This window comes from Podarcis pityusensis (assembly GCF_964106645.2).
Source record: "Podarcis pityusensis genome assembly, chromosome: 13".
Lineage (NCBI taxonomy): Eukaryota > Metazoa > Chordata > Lepidosauria > Squamata > Lacertidae > Podarcis > Podarcis pityusensis.
Window position 1 is genome coordinate 16,890,594 of NC_138038.1, and position 26,049 is coordinate 16,916,642.

The following is a 26,049-nucleotide window of genomic DNA, read 5'->3' on the forward strand; positions in this document are numbered from 1 at the left end:
GGGGGTCTCCTCCTCCTGTGGCACTCAGCTCCCTGCTCCCCAGTCTCCAAGAACCCAAAGAGGAATGAAGAGGGCGGAGCAAAGAGAGACAAGACGAAGGGGCCTCAGGTTGCTTGGAGAGAAGGAGACTTGGGCAACTGTGGGAAGGCAGTCCTCATGACTGCCACATTGGGGAAAGATCTATTAACTCGGCCTGAGCTGCTTTTTGTTTCTTTGAATAAAGAGTTAACTTCGCCAATACCTTGTGAGTTACTGCTGACCTTACACCAACACCTGCCCAGACACTCACTTCCACATGACGGAGGGCAAGGTTTATGGTATCTCCTAAGCGAGGGGGCCTGTGAAGAATCCGACATTTTGGGATGGTTCGCTTCGGAGAGATTTGGGTGCATGGATGCGCTTTCACCCCAGAGGCCTTTGGGATCTGTTCTTCCCCATCTCCTCCTCCCTGTAGCTGAGTGATTCCTTCCAGAGCTGATAAATGAAGACTTGGATGGCAAAGCAGGGTGTTGCAACCTGGTGGGATGGTTTGAGGGAAACTGGGAGGGCGGAGATGGTGAAGATGTGTGGCAATTAGCCGTTCGACCGGGGAAGGTGCGAAAGGTGCATGTGTAGTAGCAGAAATCCTGTAGATAAGGCTGGAAGGCTAGACAGGAAGATATTATCAACAACAATAATAATTAGATTAGCTTTGGCCCAGAGGAAGCTACTTAGCTGGGCAGGAGAGCAAGAAATAAATCGAGGGAGGCAGGAAGGGGCATGGGGGGAGACCCCAGGTCTGTCTGATAAGGATGCCAAAAATAATTATTAATGATTTTAGACGATCCTGGAAAAACCGAGAGGACAGGGGGTGAGATAATGAAATGGCTGAAACCTGCTAATTTTGGGTCTGCCGAGGGCAAGGCTGTTGCAAGACATGTGCCTTTCTTTCTCCCCTCAGCCCCCGCCACCCGGTCGAAACGCTGTCATGTTTACCTGCCTTTTTGAAAAGAAATGTTTATAAATGGTGGCAGCAGTATGGAAAGAAGAACCGGCTGTTTTGGGGGTGGAGAGGAGCTGCCAAGGATGGGGGTTGCACGGGGGTGATTTTGGTCCGGGTGTGTGGGCGAGGCAGGCTGAGGGCCGAGGATGAGAGGTGAGCGAGAAAGATTGAGATCACAGCTGTAAAGACTGGGGAGGGGGGGCAAGGGGGGATATGCTGTACTATCATCACCCAGCCCTTGGTACTTGTTATTCTGGGCAGGAGCGGACGCTGGCGACTCCAGCAGACATGCAGCGGAAGAAGCTGCAGCGGTATTGGCGGGGTGGGGAAAAGCTGAGGACCTGAATATCATCTCCCCACCCTCATGACTCACTATTCTCCTGGAGAAAAGGAGTCTCCCATGGTTAGCCCTCTGCCGGCGTCTTCCTTTATAGAAAAGGGACAAAGGTGGAGAAAGTGAGAAAAATAGGTTTGTGTTCTCTCTCTCTCTTGCACACAAAAACCATTGTGCTTTCCAACCTTCCAGTCTCTAATTAGGCCACACACGCACACTGTTCCTCAGTCTGCAAAGGCAGGGAATTCTGTGATGGAATTTATATTTGGGGGAGACCGCCACATTTTTACGCAAGAGCACAGCGGCACAGATTATCAGCAGGTGCCTAATATACCCCATTCCTCGCACCCGTAGGGCGTCTCGGACTCCCTCGCCTGAATCTGCTACATTGCACCCAGGGGTGTTGATAGCAGGTGGCCTAGGGGAGAGCCAACCTCTTTTGTGTATGTGTTTTTAGCCCCATCTCTCTCTTCCCCACCCCCAATATTTATTTACTTATTTATTTGCACTTTGTTTACGGGCTGGCCCAGCCCTGCTGCTTAGGGTTCCAGGCCACCTGCCATCTTCATTGACTTTTCGGTCGTGGCTCCGATTGTGTTGATCTGTGGTTGCCGGGCATCCTGCATGGATGGTATCGACTGGCAACAGGTGACTTGCAAGCACTGGAAGATGCGGGTGGCGCTGTGGTCTAAACCACTGAGTCTCTTGGGCTTGCCAATCAGAAGGTCAGTGGTTCAAATCCCTGCGATGGGGTGAGCTCCCGTTGCTCTGTCCCAGCTCCTGCCAACCTAGCAGTTCAAAAGCACGCAAGTGCTAGTAGATAAATAGGTACCGCTGTGGTGGGAAGGTAAACGGCGTTTCTGTGTGCTCTGGTTTCCATCACAGTATCCCATTGTGCCAGAAGCAGTTTACTCATGCTGGACACATGACCCGGAAAGCTGTCTGTGAACAAACGTCAGCTCCCTTGGCCTGAAAGCGAGATGAGCGCTGCAACCCCATAGTCGCCTTTGACTGGACTTAACCGTCCTGGAGTCCTTTACCTTTTCTTTTACCTGCAAGCGCTGGACAGGGCGGAAAGGGGAAATGGGTGCCTGTGAGTAGGTGCGGGAGAGAAATTGCATTAGAGGTTCGATGAGACTTCAAAGTTTTAATTCTAATATGTACCTAAGCAGCAGCTCTTGCCAATAGATCGCAGGTGGGGCAGAGGTCCCAATTAACGTACAGCGAGCCCAGAAATTGCTGCTGGCACTCAATAATGTAATACAGACATACCCAACCTGCGGCCCTCCAGATGTTTTGGCCTACAACTCCCATGATCCCTAGCTAACAGGACCAGTGGTCAGGGATGATGGGAATTGTAGTCTAAAACATCTGGAGGGCCAAAGGTTGGGGATGCCTGATGTAATAGACTAATCTTTGACGGTGAGAACCTAAGTTGTCTTCCCCCTCGGAAACTCTGCATCTATATAAATGGATGGACTGTATCCAGCCAAGTCCTACTCATAGTAAACCTGTGTGGAACCCAAAAGGATCCAAGTCAGCAGCTTCCATTAATTTCAGTGGGCCTGCTCTGAGCTTGACTGACGTTGGTTACAGCCCTATAGCTGCCCACTCACCTTTAAAGAACATTCAAAGCACATTCTCTACGCTCAAAGAATTATGGGCACTGTCATCTGTTGAGAGTTGCTGGGAATTGTGACTCCATGAGGGGCAAACTACAATTCCCAGAATTCTTTGAGGGACATAATGAGCTTTGAACGTGTCTTAAGGCTACAGTGTGCATGCAGCCTATATCTTGGAAGCAGGCCCCAAGTCTTGTGTGTACTTAGCCCTGATCACACTCTTGGCTTAGAGAATCTGGGCGTTGATGGCTTTTAGTGACTGCCACCTCTTAATTCTTCTAAAATGTTGCTGGCGTTTTTTTAGGCCCATGAATATGCTCCAGTTTTTGAGCGAGAGCTGTAGGTCCCTCCCCCTCTGATCGTTTCCTTTCTCCACTCCACAAATGAGACCCGTAACACACACACACACACACACACACACACACACACACACTGCCTCCTCAAGAGACAGAAAGGGAGAAAATGTGCGTGCACTTCGCTTTTCCAAGGGATCTGGGTAAAAGGTGGACCATAGAACCATAGATTTGTAGAGTTGGAGGGGGCCACGAGGGTCAGGAATCTTTCACCCAGTGTGGAACTCGAACCCACAACCATGGGATCAAGAGTCTTCTGCTGTACTGGCTGAGGTATATCGATGCGAGCCTCGAAAAGCACATCTAGCTGAAAGAGGAAGTGGGAAAGAATGGCACTCCTCCACCTTCTTCCTTCAGCTTGATGAAGAAAAAGGTAAGCACCTTCCCTATCTGATTGCCAGGGGGGCAGTGAAGGATGGGGGGCCCCTCAGAGGCTTTGTGGGCACCAGAAGAAGACTTCAAGGGCACCATTGTGCCCATGGGCACCGCACAAACAGTGTTTCCTTTGTGAGAACCCTGGCATAACCAATTCCCAGCGCTAGAATTTGGATTTCTCCTACACTGTGACTGCCCAATCCCACCAGATAGCTCTCAAGAAACCCGGGTGTCCTGGCTTCCACTATTCTTCTTTTCAGCCTGTTGGAAGAAGATGACTTTCCAGCGCCAGCAAAGGAAGAAACTTAAACACGATGCAGAGTTTTATAACATAGACCAGAGGCAATTGTACTTCATCCAGCACAGCTTTACTGAAGGCAAATGAGCATAATGGTCACGGATCCAACACATTCAGGATTGGCACAGTCCGTGAAAAATCCAGTTGCAGCACTTACAATGAAATTTGCAATATTTATAATAAGACTAAACCTTAACACTATAGCATACAGAACACCAGACTAGAACAAAGAGACAGAAAAGAGATAATAAGTGAAACTTAGGCTCCTTCTGGCCTCCCTATTATAGTCAGCATGACCTTGGCAGAAAGATAACAGAACGAGTTTAAACCAGCTGTACTCAGCTTCCCAGAAGGAAATAACCCAAACAACAAAAACCTTCCTGCTTCTTTCACATAGAAACTTCTTGAACCTTCTTGTATTAAGTAGAATAGGAAAGATCTCCACCCATCAGATCAATACTTTCTGTACTAAGAAATGCAAACTGACAGTGTGACGCGGCAGCTAAAAAAGCCAATGCAATTCTGGGCTGCATCAATAGGAGTATAGCATCTAGATCAAGGGAAGTAATAGTGCCACTGTATTCTGCTCTGGTCAGACCTCACCTGGAGTACTGTGTCCAGTTCTGGGCACCACAGTTCAAGAAGGACACTGACAAACTGGAACGTGTCCAGAGGAGGGCAACCAAAATGGTCAAAGGCCTGGAAACGATGCCTTATGAGGAACGGCTAAGGGAGCTGGGCATGTTTAGCCTGGAGAAGAGGAGGTTAAGGGGTGATATGATAGCCATGTTCAAATATATAAAAGGATGTCACATAGAGGAGGGAGAAAGGTTGTTTTCTGCTGCTCCAGAGAAGCGGACACGGAGCAATGGATCCAAACTACAAGAAAGAAGATTCCACCTAAACATTAGGAAGAACTTCCTGACAGTAAGAGCTGTTCAACAGTGGAATTTGTTGCCAAGGAGTGTGGTGGACTCTCCTTCTTTGGAGGTCTTTAAGCAGAGGCTTGACAACCATATGTCAGGAGTGCTCTGATGGTGTTTCCTGCTTGGCAGGGGGTTGGACTCGATGGCCCTTGTGGTCTCTTCCAACTCTATGATTCTATGATTCTAGAAGAAGCTGTCTTTGGGCTTACAAAAAGGATGTTGGGGTGGTGGGGGCGCTAGAGATCCATATGCTCTGTTCCATCTGATGTGGCTGGGGGTGGTCATGGGAAGAATGAGAGCAACAGGAGGGGGGAATGAGCTAACCCCAAATAACTAGCCTTTGTATCCATGCAGGTGCCTACGAAACTAAGGAGGGTGGCAACTGCAGCGGCGCAATTTCCCCAAGGACTTAAGACAACAGCCCCCTCCCGCCATGAAGAAGCCCCCCAGGGACAGCTGGGGACTGGGCACGCCACCCAGGCATAGCAAAGCCAGCCAAGACTACTGACCCTCTTCGCCTCTGCAGATTGTTCCCTCGTGCATCCAGCAGAGGGCGCAACCCCTCTCACCCTGCCGCTTCCCCACTTGGCGACCCATGGACCCAGCAGCTTGCCGGATGGCAGATTGGGTGCCCTGCTTCCGGCTTGCAGCTGCTTCCACGCGGACTCGGATCCCCAGGGACTTGGCGTCTTGCTGGCATTGACCTGGACCGGTTGGCATCCTGGATCCGGCAACACGGAAGCAACCTGACAGCCACCCCCTGAACCAGTTTGCTGACCAGGTGAGAGCGCCAATCTTCATTTTCCCAAAGGGCGGTTCCTGCCTCCCATCTCCTTACTTCCCTGTTTCCCCCTGTGTTGAATGTTTGATTGTAAGATCCTTGGTGGGTAGGGACTTGCCAGTCATCTTGCGCTCTGCAAAGCAAAGAAAAAAATGTGCATAGACACCAACTGCACTTATGAGACCAGAAGTACTGAAACAGCTGTTTTTAATCCTTAAAATTAGATCCAGTGGTGATCTAACCTTGAGGGAAAGCTCGTAGGCCTGTATCTGTAGGGCAATGTTCCACTGTCTTTCCTCAACGTGATGTCCATCAGCTCCACACACGGTCCTGGGATGTGGGGCAGCCATTGGCATTCACCCTCCAGGGCCAATCTCCCCATCTTTCTTTCTTTCTTTCTTTCTTTCTTTCTTTCTTGATCACTCGTAGCCGAGTAAGATTGTCTTCCATAAACACGGTTTTAACGTTGAGTCCATAAGTGGCTGTGGAGGCCAATTCTGGATCCACACGTCCTTCCACAGTGGGGACATTGGTTTCCGGGCAGGAGTTGATCACGGTGTGGATTTGCCAAGCGTGCCTTCCTCTTAGCACGTTTCTCCCTTGTGTCCTGAGTTCGATACCTGGACCACAAAACAGCAGCGGTTGGGGAACAGGAAGTGATGTTTAGCGAATCCTTTGCTTCTCCCCTTCTTTATACATTTATTTATCTAGTTTTTCAAATTAAAGTTTTGCAATCACATATCCAACATACATCATAAAAACAAGATTCCAAATAATCTTCCCTCCTCCCTTTTGTGGGTCCTGTTTTTAGTCATTTCCTCCTGCATCTTTTATAATAATCCAAATCTTTTACATCTCCATTATGTCCAAAATTCACCATTAAACTCCTTTGCTTCCTTAGCAACTGGCCATGTCCCTTTTGGAAGGGCCTAACATGCTCTCCATTTTATATGCCTTGTTGGCTGTGTCACCTCAGTGCCCCATCTGGCTGAGAGCCCTTCAAGTCGAACTTACCTATAGGAATTGCCGCCCCAAAGCGTCTAGCGAGCGCAGGTTTGCCAAGGCTGCCTGGGAGGGACTGAGGTCTAAAAACTGATTCTGCTTTGCAAATGTGGCCCCCATGCAGACATGTTAACGTTACAAGAGAATCGAGCTCATTTCCCTGGTTAAGGGTCAGTTTGGCTCCTGGTCTCCCTTCTGCAGTTCTCTGAAATGGGGAATCCCAAGCATGGATCAGTCAGGAAACCAGAAGCCCTTCCTATAAATGCCTATTACCCTGAAAAAAGGTCATGTTGCTTCTCCTGCTGTCTGCCCTTGTCTGCCTGCCTTTCTATTTTCTGCCTGGAATAAACAGAACACAGGCTGACTGCATTTGACGCTTCTGTCAGGGGTTACTGGAGGAGAAGCCTTTCAATCTAGACTGTTCCACATTCCCTTCACCGTATACGATGTACACCCTGGCTCAAAAGGAAAATGGGGTGTTTGCGGGAAGGGGTGAGGTTCATACGCTGCAAATCTAATCCCCCCCCCCCCATAGTTTTCCTGAGGGGACGTCACATAGAAAATCCACTTACAGCCCACCCTTTCCTCCGGGGAACTCAAAGGTGGCACACGTGGTTCTCCTATTTTAGCCTCACAACAACCTTGTGAGGTAGGCTAGGCTGAGAAAGATTGACTCATAGTGGCTTGCCCAAGGTCACCCAGTTAGCATGGCTGAGACCCCACTGAGCTGCTTGGACCCGGGTCTGCCCAGATATATTTTGACTTAATTTCATGGAGGGAAAACAGAGGGGTTAAATGGGTAGCAGAAGCAAAAGAGCAAGAATGAGATGGCAGAGAAAAAGGAGGTTCACACCCCACTTCTGTGCAGCCCCCCCACAAATTATCCCCATGGCCTTTGGCAGAAAGAAATAACAACAACAACAACAACAACAATAACAGTTTTATTATTTATGCCTCACCCATCTGACTGGGTTGCCCCAGCCACTCTGGGCAGCTTCCAGCATATACGAAAACATAATAAAACATTAAAAACTTCCCTATACAGGAAAACTGCCCTGTCACTGCTCTAACCTTTATACGGTACTGCTTTTCTGGGTAAAGTAAGTTGGCATTCCAAGCAGGCCAGTGGCCTGTAGGAAATTGGGCAAGTTTTTTAGGTGGGGAGGACGAAAGCTGGACTCCCCACAAGGTAACTCTAAACAGAGGCCCAGGACGGCTTATTCTAAGACAGGCCTCCTCAACCTCGGCCCTCCAGATATTTTTGAGACCACAATTCCCATCATCCCTGACCACTGGTTCTACTAGCTAGAGATCATGGGAGTTGTAGGCCAAAAAAAGATCTGGAGGGCCGAGGCTGAGGAAGCCTGTTCTAAGGGGTGACGGTTTTGTCACATCAATGGACGAGGCTTCCCTTTTCCTCTTCTGCTGGGGAAGTGAAGTTGAGGGCATGCTGAAGGCGAATGCGGAAGAGGGCAGAACCCCAATGGAACAGATGCGGCCGTTTCCAGCGGCAGCCCAGTTGCCCCCAAATAATGAGCAGACATAGGACGCATTTCTAGGAACACAGGGAGCTGGCCTTATTCCAGGCCAGACTAGTGATGTCCACTCTGACTGGCAGCCACTGTCCAGGGCCTCAAGCAGAGAATCCTTTCCCCCTACCTGCATACCTGATTTGTTTACCAGGGGTTGCTGGGGAATGAACCCAGGACCTTATAGGCAGTAACCTCTTGTGAACCCACTTCAGTGAGCATTGGGAATCAGCGTAACGCTGAAAAGTAGCCACACTGAACTTCGGTTCTGAGGTAACCATGGCCCCAAAGACTTGCATGACCTTGGTTGTCCCCCTCCCTCCTTAAATATATGTTGAAAAATATGTTTTCTGTCCTGTCTTCAGGCATCATGTCGGGAGATTATGATGAAGACAGACACCGCAGGGCAATGGAGCTTCTTCATGTGCTGTGTTCCAACACATGCGCTGCCCAGGAACGCGAGAAGTGTCAGGAACTGACAGGCCATGTGGGTCCCATCAACTCAGGTGAGGAGCCTAGAGGTAGAGGAGGATATGGCCCATATCTAGGGGAAGGATCTCAGCAGGAGGAAGAATCGTGGCCTAGGCGTAGGCAGGAGCCCATGAAGGTGAGGGGGAAGGCACAGGGACTGTTAGGGTAATATCAGATTTTCAGTGTTGATGCTGGCACTCAGGCAAATGGTGTGTCAGGTGATCCATGTTTACCAACCAAATGTGAAGATGCAGTCTTGACAGGATCTGTAGGATCCTGGCAATTGTATTTTAAAACAATCAAGTTTCCAGTCCTCACTGCTTTTGCTGGAGCAAAAAAACCCCCCGTGGGTGGTGGGGTGGGGACAAATGCTTTGAATTGAGAAGTGTAAACATGTCAACTCCTGTTGCAAAAACGCAAATTACCTCCAATTTGATTTTTAAAAATAAAATAAAATTCTGGAAGTTTCTTGTTTAAACCTTCGTTGCTGGGGTATTTATTAGGGCACGGGTTGTGCTGGCCGCCTCTTGCAAGAGTGGGATTTAATGGGAGGCAGTCTTGGCATATTTTAGCAATGGAGAAATCTGGAAGGCTGGATATACAAGAGAGACCTTTTGTTCAAGGTGCCAGCCAGTGAGCCATTTCTGTTTTCCAGGGGACTCCATTCCATTGTCTTCCATCCATTTTCTTCCCTCAGCAGATGGCCCTGTGGCCATCGAGCATGCTCAGTCCTCAGTAGACTGTTTCAGGTCTCTCCCCCATCACCCTAATTTATTACTATCATTATTACTATTTTCACAGCTTGGGGGGTGGGTTTCCCCGTAGCCCAATAATACCTCCCTCTTGTGCTTAGATTCATAGAATTGGACCATCTGGTCCAAACCCCTGTAATGCAGGAATATGCAGTTGTCCCATACTGGGATCAAACCTGCAACCTTGGCGTTAATCCTCACCACACTCTAGCCAACTGAGCTGCCTAAGACTCCACCCTTGGCAAGCTGAGTTTCCTTATATGTACGATTTATTCTATTCATATCTCGATTTCGAGACAAGTGGCCCCCAAAGCATCTTTTCTATTAAAACCTGCAGAAAAGGCTTATTATTATTATTATTATTATTATTATTATTATTATTAAAATTTGTACACTGCTCTTCATCCGTAGATCTCGGGGGGGGGGTGTTCACAATATCATTAGGGGTTATGTGGATTTGTCTGCCAGGGTGCCAGGGGCTGGACTGAGGAGGAAAGGTGGAGATTGCTATCCCGCCCCCTTCCTGAACTTTCCCGAGAAGAGGAGGACAGTATAGATTTAGATCAGTGGTTTGCAGAAGGGCATAGTTCACAGGCTGCAGAGGGGAGAAGCTGGGGAATATTGGGAGAGGAACAACAGGAAGAAGCAGCAGCACCAGGGGAGAGACAGCTGACAGACTGAGGGTCTTCTTTGGAAAGCATTCCTGACCCCCACCCCCAGGATCATGTGAGCCTTGAGAGTAGTAGAACAGAGAGCTCTGAGGCAGAAAGCTCAGATTAGCCGCCGCAGGGGTGAAGTAGGATAGGAAAGACGGAGGGGGTGGGACTTTACTCAGAGCAATGCCATTATCTTTGGGAGACTGAATTCCTTCGTCTCTCTCTCTGTGAATACAGTGGTACCGCGGGTTACATAGGCTTCAGGTTACATATGCTTCAGGTTACATACGCTTCAGGTTACAGACTCCGCTAACCCAGAAATAGTACCTCAGGTTAAGAACTTTGCTTCAGGATGAGAACAGAAATTGTGCGGCGGCGGCACAGCAGCAGCGGGAGGCCCCATTAGCTAAAGTGACGCTTCAGGTTAAGAACAGTTTCAGGTTGAGGACGCACCTCCGGAACGAATTAAGTACTTAACCAGAGATACCACTGTATTGAATAAAATTACTTGGTAAAAATTCTTCTTGTTTACCTGCTTTTTGGCTGCCAGTGCGGGAGGGATCAGATTCACAAGGCCTCTACTGGCAGTTGGTGACATCGCCCTGCTTCCGGTCTGTTCCGTCCTGAGTAGACGAGGCCCCAGAGGGTGCTGGAGACGGTTGCTGCATGAGGCCAGTGCTGGCTTGATAGTGTCAACCAAGTCAGACAAGCGGCCCTGCCATTGACCTGCAGAGCCTCCTGGCCTGCGGCCATTGACGATAATAGTTCAGGTGTCCTGGGCAGGGCAGGGGACAGTGTCCAGCAGAGGAGAGGGGACGCGCCTGGGCCGGCGACCGAGATGCCAGGCGCCTACAGCAGCCACCTCCCTGCCGTTGACCTCCCGTCGTGGTATCTGCCCCTCCACTTTTCTCCCCTAGAGATCCTGGTCAGCCTGCTGTCAGTGATCGTGACCTTCTGTGGGATCGTGCTGCTGGGCGTCTCCCTCTTTGTCTCGTGGAAGCTGTGCTGGATCCCCTGGCGGGACAAGGGCTCCTCTTCGCAGACGCAACGCAAGGAGCACCCTCTCCATGCTCACCTCCACCATTCGCCTTTCGGGGACCTCCTGGCCGAGCGGGTGGAGCTGGGTCCCGAGATGCCCGAAAGGTCCTACCTCGATATGGATTCCTACCCCGAGGCCAACCTCAAGGTCAGCCAGACCTCCCCTGACCTCCCCGTGGAAGGCCAGACCAGCACCAAGGAAGGCACCATGCCCAACGCCCACTCCCATCAGCAAGTAGCAAGCTTGGCGCCCACGCCCAGGTGAGTTGGGAAGGTGGGAGGGTCGCCAGGGGCGGTGGGCATAAGGGTCAAAGAGGGATGGACAGTTTAAGAAGTTATTGGGACTTTTCTGTGAAATTCTGTTCTTATCAAGGCAAATGGCACCAAGTCCTCAGATAAGCTTGTCGATCAGGGCAATTAAAACAGCCCCCCCGTTTTCTGTATCCAGAGGAAATGGGGCCTCTCACCTCAAACCCCAGTCATAGTTGGCAAAGCACCCCACTGTTTCAAAGAAAGAAAAAAAGGTTAAGGAGCAGACCAAATTAGTGAAAAACGTAGGAAAGACTGAAGCAACCTTACGCAATATCAGCAAAGACTAATGAACTTCCCTCGGGTTACAGAAGATGAACTGGCTAGAGGGAAAGGTAACAGTATGAACGCTCCAGAATGTTAATATTCTTCTCCTTTATTGTGGTGGGGGGAATCTAACAGCCCAAATGCTTTTGCAGTGAGCACTCCATCCACTGGGTTGACATCTGTTGTGATCACCTCAGTTGAGGGTTTCTCCGCTGGAATTCCTGGGTTCAAGTGTCATATTGATCCTTCAAGTGATTGAGTTCAATGGACTGTGACTGAACCTGGAATCCTAAGAGTCCTAGGGGGAATGTTTGCCTGTGTGTGCAAAACTCCATTTCACACCCCAGGAGAAAGTCTTGACACATGATCATCATTCTAGTAGAGGTGAAGTGCTATTTTCCTGTTCCATCCTTCCTCCTTTTGTGTCATGTCCTCTAGTTTGTGGGCAGAGACAGCCTTGTTTTAAGTCACTGCAAGCCATTTGGGAAGACTTTTCAACAGTTTGTAGCTGAAGAAATAAATGGTTCTCCTGTCATTGCAGGAGGTTGTTGTGGAGGAGAAATGGGCAGGGTGTGGTATTTCTGTGGAGAGCAAACACTTAATGATGAAGCAAGGACAGCTCCAGGTTTGAGGGGCCCAATGAATTGCTCTTGTATAGGCTCTCTCCGGCATTGGTTACTTGAGTATCGGGGACAGCACTCTGACGCTGGGAGCTGCCATTTTAATTCCCCGTAGTGCCTGAGAGCAGGGGCAGCCCTCCAGAAGCTGGGTGCCAACTCCCATCCGACTCAGCAGCATGGCCAACAGCTAGGGATGCTGGGAGTTGTAGGATGAAGGCATTCTCAGTGGTGGCCCCAAGCAAGATGTAGCGATATGTATTTGAGGGAATGTGTGCCCCTCTAATATGTGCGGCAGAGTTGGATACAAAATCTGGGAAAACCTCAGACTTTGGGGCTCCCTACCTTTTTTAGACGTGGGTGGCGCTGTGGGTTAAACCACAGAGCCTAGGACTTGCCAATCAGAAGGTCAGCGGTTCAGATCCCCATGACGAGGTGAGCTCCCGTTGCTCGGTCCCTGCTCCTGCCAACCTAGCAGTTCGAAAGCACGTCAAAGTGCAAGAAGATAAATAGGTACCACTCCGGCGGGAAGGTAAACGGCGTTTCCATGCGCTGCTCTGGTTCGCCAGAAGCGGCTTAGTCATGCTGGCCACATGACCCGGAAGCTGTACGCCGGCTCCCTTGGCCAATAGAGCGAGATGAGCGCCGCAAGCCCAGAGTTGGCCACGACTGGACCTAATGGTCAGGGGACCCTTTACCTTTACCTTTTTAGATGGCAACAACTCTGCATATATTTGAAAGGCTTGCAAAGAAGGGGCACGTTTTTTAACCTAAGCATTTGGGAATCTTTGTTCATCTTACTGATTTTCTTTTGTTTGTGTTGTTGTTTTTAGTTGGTTTGATTGTTTCCTGTACTGTGTTTCTTATTGATTATTGCTGTGTAACCTGCCCTGGGACCTTCTGGTCCAGGGTGGGCGATGTATGCATTGAAGACATGAACCTGGGAGGCCTGGTATGTTGAATTGTAACTGACCCCTTAACTACGGCCCAGACTCTTCCTTCCCTTGACCTGGAAAACACCCGAAGCAGTTGCATATTGAACAGCTATCTAAGAATATTGGGGGTTTTTTAAAGGGGAAAACCCACCTTAAATTGCCAACAGATTTGGGGCATAAATTCAGCAGTCGAGGCTCAACGGGCAATGAATAGTGTGACAAGTAGGATTCAAGTGTTGCCTCCGTTGTGAACTCTTTGGAAAAGTTACCATGTGGCACAGAAACTGTGGAACTCACTGCCACAAGAGGCGGTGATGGCCGCCAACCCGGATGGCTTTAAAAGAGGATTAGGCAGGTTCATTCATCCAGTGTTGGAGGGAATGTGGCTCTGAATTCCAGAAATCACTAGAGGGGAGAGTGCTCTTGTGTTCAAGTTTCGGGCTTTGCTTTCGGGTTTCCTGCAGGTATGTGGCTGGCTACTGTGAGAACAGGGTGTTGGACTACGATGGGCCTCTGGCTTGATTCAGCAAGTTCTTCTCATGCTCTTATTCCTTGGCGTTGCGGCTCAACCCTAAAATGAAAATTGTAGGGACAAACCACAAGGTTGTTATGAGGACAACAAAAATAAATAGTGTTTCCAGGTGTCTGGAATCTAGACCAGCTGCTTTAAAAATCTTTTTGGACTATCTGAGAAATTGTTAATGTCAAATGAAATCGCAGGCAGGTCCAGAAATATAAGCAAAGGAACGATAAAGGAATGCAATGTAGGGTTTATATTATAGAAATAAGTTTTTAAGGCTGTGGATAAAAGAACTTGGAACAGAAACAGCATGGAAATAAGGATGGGATGTCAAAATGATAAGGGAATCCTGTATGAAACGCAATTGAATTTGTTAAATTGGGTGAAAATCATTTAAAAAAATTATGACCAAAACAAAAAAATCTCTACAATGAGGAGTCACTCTATCTCTCTCCTCCGATGCTTTTCTTCCCTGGCCAAGGGCAGAATTCAACTTAGTGTTGAGGAGATTCCGCCATAAGCACAAGCATTTTTAATAATAATAATAATAATAATAATAATAATAATAGTATTTATACCCTGTCCATCTGACTGGGTTTCCCCAGCCACTCTGGGCAGCTCCCAACAGAATATTAAAAACACGATAAAACATCAAACATTTAAAAACTTCCCTAAACAGGCCTGCCTTCAGATGTCTTCTAAAAGATAGTTTTTTATCTCTTTGACATCTGATGGGACGGTGTTCCACAGGGCAGGTGCCACTACCAAGAAGGCCCTCTGCCTGGTTCCCTGTAACCTCACTTCTTGCAGTGAGGAAACCGCCAGAAGGCCCTCAGAGCTGGACCTCAGTGTTCGGGCTGAACGATGGGAGTGGAGACACTCCTTCAGGTATACTTGCTTGATGGAACAATGTCCCCTCTACTCACGTCTGGCTGTCGGAAGTTCTCTTGACCCTCGCAGAGGTGATTTGGAGGTGTGGGGAGACGAGAGGGGGGGAAACCCTATTGCACCAGTGGAAATCTTTTCACTGGCTTCCATTTGCAGCACCCCTTAGTTGAATTTGGCCCAGAAGATTCTCAATTTTTCCACTGAATCTGCCCAGAGTGGCTAATCTATACGGTCACGCAAGCCACTGTTTTTTCCTCCCCTTTCTCCCCAGGTACAATACGCTGCCACGCCCCGTGACACAGCAGTTGAGCAGCCCGGACACCGGGGTCCACGTAGGGGAAGAAAAGGTGGAACAAGTGACTAGCATTGGGCAGATAAAGCCCGAGTTATACAAGCAGCGCTCGGGCGAGTCGGACTCCAAGAAAGGCGAGGCCGCGAGCTGCGGGCGGATCAGCTTTGCCCTGCGCTATGCCTACGGCACCGAACAGCTGGTGGTGAGGATTCTGCGGGCCTTGGACCTGCCCGCCAAAGACGCCAACGGCTTCTCCGACCCCTACGTGAAAATGTACCTGCTTCCTGACCGCAAGAAGAAGTTCCAGACCAAGGTGCACCGCAAGACGCTGAACCCCATTTTCAACGAGACTTTTAACTTCAACGTCCCCTTTGCCGAACTGCCCTCGCGCAAGCTGCACTTCAGCATCTACGATTTCGACCGCTTCTCCCGCCACGACCTCATTGGCCAAGTGGTGCTCGACAACCTGCTGGAGATCGCAGAGAGGGACAACGACGCGCCCCTCTGGAGGGACATCATGGAGGGACATTCGGTGAGCGGGGTGATAAATCTGGGGCAGGGATGTGGGGGGTGGGCACCTCCTCAAAACGACAGCGCGTGCCCAAATCTAGCCCTCTTCAGGTACATGATTTAATGCACAAGGGTTAAAATGAGGGGCAGCGGTGCGCATGCAAGCTATGCCCTCTGTGCCTCCCCATATTTCTGCTCCTTGGTGTAAGCTAGGGCTGGCCGATATATCGGCCAAAACTGGTGTGAAGTCCATATCGTGAGAGTGGTTTCCTAGTTTCTGACCTGGCAATATATCATGGATCAGGATGTGTGTTAGGGCTGGGCGATATATGGTCCAAAACCGGTTTGAAGTCCATAATTTTTGACCTGGCAATATGTTGCAAATCATGGTGTGTGTGTGTGCGCGCGCACTCTGCAATGCCTCCACATAGTTCCATCCTTATTTCAGATATTGTGATACAGTACAGTGGTACCTCGGGTTACATACGCTTCAGGTTACAGACTCCGCTAACCCAGAAATATTACCTTGGGTTAAGAACTTTGCTTCAGGATGAGAACAGAAATCGTGGACCAGCGGCGCGGCAGCAGCGGGAGGCCCCATTAGCTAAAGTGGTACCTCAGGTTAAGAACTTAATCATTCTGGAGGTCCGTTCTTAACCTGAAACTGTTCTTAACCTGAAGCACCACGTTAGCTAATGGGGCCTCTCGATGCTGCCACCGCACAATTTCTGTTCTCATCCTGAAGCAAAGTTCTTAACCCGAGGTACTATTTCTGGGTTAGTGGAGTCTGTAACCTGACGCGTCTGTAACCTGTAGCATCTGTAATCCGAGGTACCACTGTATATTGGTGTATTGCGAAGTTTAGCTGGTGATACATCATGAAGTTGAAAACCAAATTATCACCCAGCCCTGGTGGAAACGCACCAATAGGAGCACCAGATTTGTTCCACTGGTGCATTTGCATTGCGCCAATCTTCCTTCTGCCTCATCCTGCGTCTTGGAAAGCAACAGTGAACCCACCTGCTGGCAAATTGCTTCCGATGATCACTAGGGCAGCCGAGACTGGAATGCAGGGCCCAAATGCAGGGTCCCTCTTAGTGATCACATGGCAAAAGTTGTGGCTTGCAGCAAACAGGTCTGTGGCCAGCCTGTTGGGGCTGGTCGCTATATAGCCTTCTTTCACTCTTCTTTTTAATTTCATAAAATGTTTTATAGTTGGGGGACAGCCAGCTTGGCACATACACGATTACAGATGCTCAGTTTATTATTTTTACTTTCAAAACATATCATCCTCTTTTCTTTTCTTTTCTGGCGCAAAATGTCCATGCTTATACTCTAGTGAACACATCTAGCCTGTAGCAATAATGGTGCTGGGATTGAAAATGAGTTATAAAATGTGAAACTACACATGCTGAGGGTATTTTTCCCCTTCTTTAATCAGAGTTGGCAAGCTGGGTTCTCTCTCTTTCTCTCTGTTCCTTGGAGGTGGGGGAGAAGAGAAATTTTAATTGTGTCCTTCCCAACTGAAGCGACAGAGATAATACATACTGCTCAATCCCATGCCCCTGGACGCTCCATGTAAGTCCATTAGATTCAGGGTCCAAAATTACCAAGTTTCACCTCCGAATGTGATGTAGGAAGCATTGCCCTCAGTCTGATTTGGCTTTGCTTGACTGTAATGAGATTGATTGATTGATTGATTGATTGATTGATTATTTATTTATTCAATTTAAATAGACAAATCTGACTGGCTGCAGTATGTCATCACTCTTCCCGAGAAAGGTGAAGCTCCCTTCTCCTTATTAAGGGGAAACTGCCACTTCAAAAGAGGCCCTGCGCAACACAGTCTCTCCTCCTCTCTTGGCAAAGGGAGACCGGTTGATTTCATGGCAAGCAGCGAGCCAATGCTGCTAGCCCCGAAATGCCATGTCTCTCAGTGAAACAGGAATCCTGCAAAATTTCAGCACAGCCCTAGTATGACTGGTAGGCACCAGTTCGTAAGTGCAGTATTACCCCCTAATAGTATCATACATGGGGTCTACGAGAAAAGAGACATCCCTAGTAAATTTGTGGCTGAGGTGAGTTTTTTGCTGAGCGTTTTTGGCTCAGAAGCCCTGCTCTTAGGCACTGTTCAGAGCCAGTACCCAGTTCACTCTTGAGTATGGAGGACTGACGAATAAACCCCATACTCCGTAGGCTCCCCACTTCTGAAAATGGTGTGCCTAGTATAGTGAAGCGAACCCATCCCTGCATCTCAGCTGTTAAAAAGGAGAAGGGGTTGTCAGCTGGTTATTTATTTATTTATTTGGGTAAAGTTTTAAGTTTCATTTCATTTTATAACGTATATAAAACAGAGAGAACAAACAAAAATATGAAGATGAGAAACAAAATTATAAAATAGGTACGTAGAATGAGTAGTTGCACATGAGTTAACAGAGTCCAAGTATAGACTATTAACATTATCAGATCATCAAGTCTAACTCCAGGCTTGTGATGGGTATAATCAGTTTTAATGCCGGCCATTCGACACAGTCAAAAGCCTTAAAAAAATCCAATATACCAGCTTTCAATTTATTTCTTATTATATCTATTTTATTCAGCACTCTTCCTATTAAGCTAGACACCTGTGTCTTCCTGCTACAAAGCCACATTGGTTTTTATTTATATATTTATCAGCCTAGATGATCCTGGGTCCTTCAAATCTTTTCCTGGTTTTGGAACTAAGATAATTATTGATGGTTCCCACAATGGAGGGATCCTCTCACCCTCTATTACTGAATTATATAATGCTTTTAATTTAGGAACCAATATTTTTAAAAATACCTTCTAATATTCTGTTCCCAATTCATCTGCTCCTGGGGCTTCTCCCCCTTTTAGTTTCCCTATAGCTTCCTCTCTTTTCTTTTCCTGAAATTGGCTGTTCCATAGCCTCTCTATCCCTGCTTTCTAGCTTTATCTTCCAGTGTGTCTTGATATATTCTTTCATCTTCCCCATAGAATATGTTACCTGCCGAATATAACTCTTGGTAAAACTCCTTAAATACTCTCAACTTATCTTCCATCTGATTGTGAATATTACCCGTTTTATCTTTTATTAGGCTAATTGAATTCTTTACTTTTTTTGACGGTACAGCTCTCGCCAGCAATTTGGAATTTTTATTACCATGTTCAAAAAATTATCTTTTCAAGCATATCAAATCCCTCTGCACTTTTTCCATATCTTTATTTTCTAACACCTTCCTTTTTGCCTGTAATTGTGCATAACGTCTTTTATGTTTATCATGAATATATTGATTTTACAATGTCCTAATTTCTTCCTCTAATTTTTTCATCTCTTTTTGTCCCCCCCCCCCCACCCTTCAATTTACTGGATTCCCTAATGCCAATTCCCCTCATCACTGCTTTCATTGCATCCCATATGATTGCTTGAGTGCTTTGGCCCTTCTCATTAATCTCCCATATGTCTAATAAGTCTTTCCCTATCTTATTTACTGTTTGACTATCATTGAAGATCCTCGTATCTAACTGGGACTGGTGATTCAAACGCTTCATGCCATGTGAGTCATGGGCAGGGGAGTCTCTGGGAAGCCCCTTTTCTCCACCACGCAGCAAGGAATTGGAGCATGTGTCCCTGGGAAAAAGAGCTCATTCTGTTCCTCCATGAGCTGTTCGCAGGGTTTCTGTGCTGCGTTTTGCGGAAGGGGAGCCCTAATTCATCCGGCTGCTGCACAGCAACCCATCAAACTGAGTGTGTGTGAGGCGTCTTTGCATGTGTGTGTGCATGCATGAGAGAACAGTACATGTGCGCATACATGTGTGGCGTTCTCAAATCCATGCCACACTCTTGTGTCACTTTAAGAGTCACGATACCCTCTTCAAAATGCCCAAAAGGCCTGTCACAAAGAAGAGGGGCAAAGACTTGCTCTGCTACTGCTTCAAACGAAAGGACTAGATCAGCGGTTCTCAACCTGTGGGTCCCCAGATGTTGTTGGACTACAACTCCCATCATCCCTGAGCTCTGGCCTTGCTAGCTAGGGGTGATGGGAGTTGTAGTTCAACAACATCTGGAGACCCACAGGTTGAGAAAGGCTGGACTAGATCTAACAGGCTTAAATGCCAGGAGGGTAGATTTCAGCTGAAGATTCAAGAGAGCTTCTTGACGGCAAGAGCAGGTCAGTCACATCCACACCATGTGTTTAAAGCACTCTTGTGCGACTCATGGTGCTTTCCCCCAAAGAATCATGGGGCCTTTAGCTTTAGGGGTCTCCTTAACAACTCCAAAGGCTGTCACATGGGAGATGGAGCAAGCTTGCTTTCTCTAGCTCTGGAGGGCAGGACTCGAACCCATGGCTTCAAGTCGCAAGGAAGGAGATTCCGACTCGACACCAGGGGAAAACTTTCTGGCAGTAAGAGCTGTTCTGACAGTGGAGGGAAGTTGTGGACTCTCCTTCCTTGGAGGTTTTTCAGCAGAGGTCGGGTGGCCATCTGTCACAGGTGCTTTATCTGAGCTTCCTGCATTGGTCCCAATGACCCTTGGGGTCGCTTCCAACTCTATGAACTCTATGATTCTATTAACTCCTCAGCTCCCAGTCAGACGGCTTTAAAGGAGGGTTAAAAATAAATAAATCCACAGAGAATAGGTCCACCAGTGGCTGGTACCCCAGATGGATGGATATGTTCCACTGTCGGAGAGGGGGCCAGTTTTGGGGAGACGCAAGTGGGGAGGGTGTTGCTGCCCTCAGGTGCTCCTTGCAGGCTTCTTTTAGGGATCTGGTCGGCCACTGGGAGAACAGGATGCTGAGCTAAACAGGCTTTCGGTCTGATCCCTCTTGGCTTCTCCCTCCTTGCCACCCTTTCCCTTGGCATCAGCACAAAGCAGGTTTGCTTTGCCCAACTCCCTGGTGCATATTTTTAGCTGGATTTGTTATTCAGGAAGCCGGTGGCTAATTAGGGCAGTCAGGTGTGAGGCAGACAGTCCCCTCTCCCGCCTCCTTCCCTGTGTCATCCCGATGCCCCTTCATCTCAGCCTCCCTGGTTATGACAGGTGCTTTGATTTACCAACCCCCCCACCCCGCCCACAGTCCAGACCTGCAGCCACCTTCTTTTCCACCCCCTCACCTTCAGAGCCCTAAATGTCCTCCCGGTTGAATGCAATTGTCATTGATTGCAATCTTGTTCCTGAGCTACGGGAAATCAGCTGATGTCGGTAGCGGGCAGGGCGGGGAGGGGGGGAGAACCGAGGAGAGAGACCGGCGGCGCTGTGTGTATGTCTCCACTTTGGGGGGTGTGGAGAAGGGAGAGGCTTACCCACAAGCCAAAGGAACCGGAGTGCTAAAGGCAGCTCAGGCCTGTGAATTGTGGAAATAATTTCGGCCTAACAGAAATCGGCGGTGCCACTATTTCGACACACAGAGCCAAAACACGCCCCCCACCCCGCTGCCCGGTTTCCCACTTGCCTTCCTTCCCGATGTGGCAGCCAGCGCCCTCGCTCCGAACTGGCTATGCTTGTCCTCGGTGCCAAATCTGATAGGAGTGTTTGGCATGAGAGATGTCATCACATCCCTAAGATGCTCTCTCATTGGCTGGGGTCACATTTTTAGGAAGAAGCAGCTCAGTGGAAGGCCAAAAAAAAGAATAAAAAAGTAGCACAAGCAGCTGCCCAGAAAGGCAATAAATACTACTACATACAGTGGTACCTCGGGTTAAGTACTTAATTCGTTCCGGAGGTCTGTACTTAACCTGAAACTGTTCTTAACCTGAAGACCACATTAGCTAATGGGGCCTCCTGCTGCTGCCGTGCCGCCGGAGCCCGATTTCTGTTCTTATCCTGAAGCAAAGTTCTTAACCTGAAGTACTGTTTCTGGGTTAGCGGAATGTGTAACCTGAAGCGTATGTAACCTGAAGCGTATGTAACCCGAGGTACCACTGTACATAAAAACGCATACCCACACATTTTGAAACACTTTTGAAAAACATTTCCCCTTCCTTTTTTCCATGCAATATCGCTATCGCTATCGCTATCTCTATCATCTCTATCCAGTGTTATTGTTTTTCTGGAAAAAAGGTTGGAGAACTCACCATGAAATTTGTTTGTTTGTTTGCTTGTTTGTTTGTTTGTTTGTTTGTTGTGGACCCAGTCACAGTGCCAACCCCCCACCCCCACCCCTGGGCAATGGCTAAATGTAAGATGTGATTGATAAACTCAAGCAGACAATGATCTGGTTTAGAAATGGCCACAGCTTTATTGATTACAGATAAAGGTGGATTTTTTTGACTCAGGCATTGGGTGTATATCTGTCCCAACCCTCCTCCCCCACCCCAACAAAAACAATAATTATTTAATTTTTAAAAGGTAAGGGAATTCAGTCCCCATGAGTTCCTTCTCAAAAAACCCCCTATCCATATCTGTATCTATGTTGTTGTTTAGTCGTTTAGTCGTGTCCGACTCTTCGTGACCCCATGGACCAGAGCACGCCAGGCACTCCTGTCTTCCACTGCCTCCTGCAGTTTGGTCAAACTCATGCTGGTAGCTTCCAGAACACTGTCCAACCATCTCATCCTCTGTCGTCCCCTTCTCCTTGTGCCCTCCATCTTTCCCAACATCAGGGTCTTTTCCAGGGAGTCTTCTCTTCTCATGAGGTGGCCAAAGTATTGGAGCCTCAGCTTCAGGATCCGTCCTTCCAGTGAGGACTCAGGGCTGATTTCCTTAAGAATGGATAGGTTTGTTCTTCTTGTAGTCCATGGCACTCTCAAGAGTCTCCTCCAGCACCCTAATTCAAAAGCATCAATTCTTCAGCGATCAGCCTTCTTTATGGTCCAGCTCTCACTTCCATACATCACTAATCTGTATTTATAGCTATAGCTATTCACTGATGAATGTTTGATACAGCCCTAGCTGTTAACTCAGGATTTGCCTTAGGCTTATAAACAGCCATTCACTTTGTTGCCAATGACAAGAATAGTCTCCAAGTGACCCGTCAAGGAATCATTTCCAAACAAGGAAAGGATGACTAACATAGCACGTGTTCTGGAGCTGTTTTTGTGGGGAGAATAATATGCGGGTCCCACGATTCATCCCTGGCATCTCCAGGTAGGATGCGGAAATACTCAATGGTCTGACTCTGTATCAGTCAGCATCCAGTGCTCCTTCTCAAAGTGCGTTTCCGTGTGCCAGAGTGATCAAACTTCTGCTTGAAGATCCCCAGCTAGGTCCCATTGTTGACCTGTGGTCAAATCCACTCTTCGAAGAATCCTGGGGACTGCAACTTATTAAGGGTGCTGAGAGTTGCTAGGAGGACCCCCGCCCTCACAGAGCTACAGTTCCCAGCACCCTATAGTTCCCATGATTCTTTGGGGGAAGCCATGACGCTTCAAGTGTCACAAGAGTGCTCCAAACACATGGTGTCGATATGACTGATCTGCTCTTGCCATCAAAAAGCTCTCCTTAATCTTCAGCTGAAATCGACCCTACTGGCATTTAAGCCTGTTAGATCTAGTCCTTTCCTTTGAAGCAGTAGAGAGCAAGTCTTTGCCTCTCTTCTCTGTGACAGGCCTTTGGGGCATTTTGAAGAGTGATATCATGTGATATCAGTCTTCTCCTTCATCTTGTTGAATTTAAAGGAGGCAACACGAGAAATGACTGTTAGCTGTTTAGGACTGTGTTCAGTGCTGATCTTTCTCAGGGCAGACCCATTGAAACTAAGGAACATGAACTAGCAGGGCATATATTCTACAAGTACCTGTTGAGAAACTCTCTTCCAGCCTTGCTTGAGTAGTTTTTTAGGGGCGATACAAGCTCCTCTTTGGGTCTGCTCCATGTTTTTGTTGTACCATTCCACCCTTCCTCCAAGGAGCTTAGCACAAGATGTTATATATATTTAAGTTATTTATCAAATTTACGCACACACCCCTTTTCTCCTAGGACCTCAAGGTTCTCCCCCTCCCCATTTCATCCTCACAACAACCCTGTGAGATAGGTAGCTTAGACTGGGAGATAGTGACTGGCCCATTGAGTTCATTGGCTGAGTGGAGATTTGATCCTTTATATCCCAGGTCCTCCCAGTCCAACACTCTAAACCAGGGTTTCTGTGCCGGTCGCGTGGGTCAGCCGAGAGGCGAGGTCCGAGTCCAGTCCGAGGTCGAAGGTGCAATATGGAGGCAGTCTGTAAAAGCTGGAGCTGGGTGCAGGGCAGGGAGTCAGGTGAGGTCAGGAACACAGGACAGGGTTCAGGTAGGAACTGGCAACCTACAAAGTTGCTCCCACAACCTGGGACTGGGGCTGACTGGCTTTTATCTGCCCCGAGGCATAGGGCTTCCCCAATCCCCTGGCCTGGAGGTGAGCACTCCTCCTGCGGGAACTTAGTTCCCTCCGCCTCTCTGCCCTGAGCCTCTGCAGCCCAGGAGAGGCTGGAGGGTTACTAGACCCAGAGGCAACCTCCGCTTCCTCTGACGGGGCTGAGAGTGGAGCACCTGCAAGCAATGGGTCCTCCCTCACCTCAGGAGCCAGAGCAGACTCAGCTTGAGCCTACACCTGAGGATCCAGCACAGGTGAGGACCCTTCAGTCTCATACCCCAGCCCCGGCTCAGCTGGTTCTGGAGGCAGGGAATCCTGTGCAGGCTGGGATTCCTCAGTTTCAGCACCCGAGTCCGAATCCCAGGCCATCACAGTTTCCCAAACTTGGGTTTCCGGCTGGTTTTGGACTACAACTCCCATCATCCCTAGCTAGCAGGACCAGTAGTCAGGGATGATGGGAATTGTAGTCCCAAAACAGCTGTTGAACCAGGTTTGGGAAACTTTGCTCTAAACACTACACCACACTTCCTCCCCACCTCCCATTTTATCCTCACGATGGACCTCTGAAGGGGATTAGGCAGGGAGGGGGCAACTGGCCCAGGTCGCCTAGCGAGCCTTGTGAGAGGGCGAGTTTCTAACCTCTGTCTCCCTGGCTCTAACCACTGCACCAGGGACACAGAACCTTTTCGGCCCAAGGGCCGCATTCCTTCTACGCAGCCTTTCGGGGGCCAGAGGCGAAAACAGGCATAGCAACAATTTACCCCCACACCACTCCCTCTTCTCCATCCCTCCAAACATTATCAGAGTTCAAGGATGGGCAAAACATTCAAGGTTGGGAGGCCTGTGGTCTACAGAAAAGGGGTATGGCATGAGGAGGAGTGTGTCCTGCCTGGGGAAGAGGAAGCAGGCTTTTTTTCTCCTGCTCTCGAGGGTAGGACTCGAACCAATAGCTTCAAGAAAGGAGATTCTGACTAACCATCAGGAAAAACATCAGAGGAAGCTGACAGCTAGGGACATCCCTCTGGACTGGCATGTGGCAAACTGAGTACTTCAACAAATAATACACAGGGTGGTAATATAATAGCAAAACCTTTGTGTGACTTTTGTTAAATATTTTATTTTATTTTCATTTTTCATTTTTAAACAATATTCTGATACATTCACATCATTTTGAATTTTTACACTCCTGGGATTACTTAGATTACTTAGATTCCTTGGACTTCCCCTCCCCCCTCATCCCAGTTTCAAATTTTCCCCTATATTATTTGCATCTAATTACATTTTTCTAATCCATTTTATCTCCTTTTTTTTACCTCAACTCATATTACGTTATAAGTGTTACAACAATCCTGCTAACGTTTTTAAGTGTACACAGTGGTCTTTAAGATATGCTATAAACTTTTTCCACTCTCCTTGACTGAATTTCATATCATCTTGGTGCCTGATCCTCACGGTCATCTTTGCCATTTTCAGCATAGTCCATCACCTTGGTTATCCACTCTTCTTTGGTCGGGACTTTCTCTTCCTTCCACTTCTTTTGTGTGACTTTTGCAATGGGCAAAGTGAAGCAGGTGGAACTGTGTCCCATTTGCCTTAATGGACCAGTCTTCTCTGGCTAGCAGTATATCTATGAGGAGGAGGGAATGGGGTTCAGGGAGGAGGGGAACAGGCTGCATGATGCGAGTCTTCACCAGCTGCCTAAAGGGTCACAGCCCAGGTACAGGTTTATCATCACCTGGCAATATATCGCAAATCATGATGCGTGTGCTTGTAAAAATCACAATGTGGGGGAAGGACGTGAAGCCAGCCGGTACATAGCTCCATACTTATTTCAGACAGTGTGATATATTGGTATATTACAATAGTAATAATGATGATAATAATAATAATAATAATAATAATAATAATAATAATTATTATTATTATTATTATTATTATTTATACCCCGCCCATCTGGCTGAGTTTCCCCAGCCACTCTGGGCGGCTCCCAATCGAGTGTTAAAAACAATACAGCATTAAATATTAAAAACTTCCCTAAACAGGGCTGCCTTCAGATGTCTTTTAAAAATGAGATAGCTGCTTATTTCCTTGACATCTGATGGGAGGGCGTTCCACAGGGCGGGCGCCACTACCGAGAAGGCCCTCTGTCTGGTTCACTTTAACCTCACTTCTCGCAATGAGGGAACCGCCAGAAGGCCCTCGGCGCTGGATCTCAGTGTCCGGACTGAACAATGCAGGTGGACACGCTCCTTCAGGTATACGGGATGTTTAGCTGGTGATATATCGCGATGTTGGAAAC

The 26,049-nt window shown here is 48.1% G+C and overlaps 1 protein-coding gene and 1 long non-coding RNA gene across 3 annotated transcripts in view; one reads left to right on the forward strand and one right to left on the reverse strand.

Annotated features, from left to right (window-relative positions):
- The window catches only part of SYT3 (synaptotagmin 3), a 54,863-nt gene that overhangs the window by 15,180 nt on the left and 13,634 nt on the right, over positions 1–26,049 (forward strand). Inside the window, exons 2-5 of one of the 2 annotated variants that reach the window (XM_080976834.1) lie at positions 5,245–5,671; positions 8,568–8,708; positions 10,999–11,380; positions 14,927–15,479. In XM_080976834.1, coding sequence (XP_080832960.1) covers positions 8,573–8,708; positions 10,999–11,380; positions 14,927–15,479 — 1,071 coding nt within the window. In that variant the 5' untranslated portion in view covers positions 5,245–5,671; positions 8,568–8,572. Of the gene's footprint in view, positions 1–5,244; positions 5,672–8,060; positions 8,476–8,567; positions 8,709–10,998; positions 11,381–14,926; positions 15,480–26,049 lie in introns of those variants that run through there. The other variant, XM_080976835.1, reaches the window with a different exon arrangement.
- On the reverse strand, positions 6,053–10,922 carry LOC308460666. Its single transcript, XR_013978703.1, has 2 exons — positions 10,614–10,922; positions 6,053–6,291 (listed from the first exon to the last, which is right to left on the reverse strand). It is a non-coding gene; the product is annotated as an uncharacterized lncRNA (long non-coding RNA).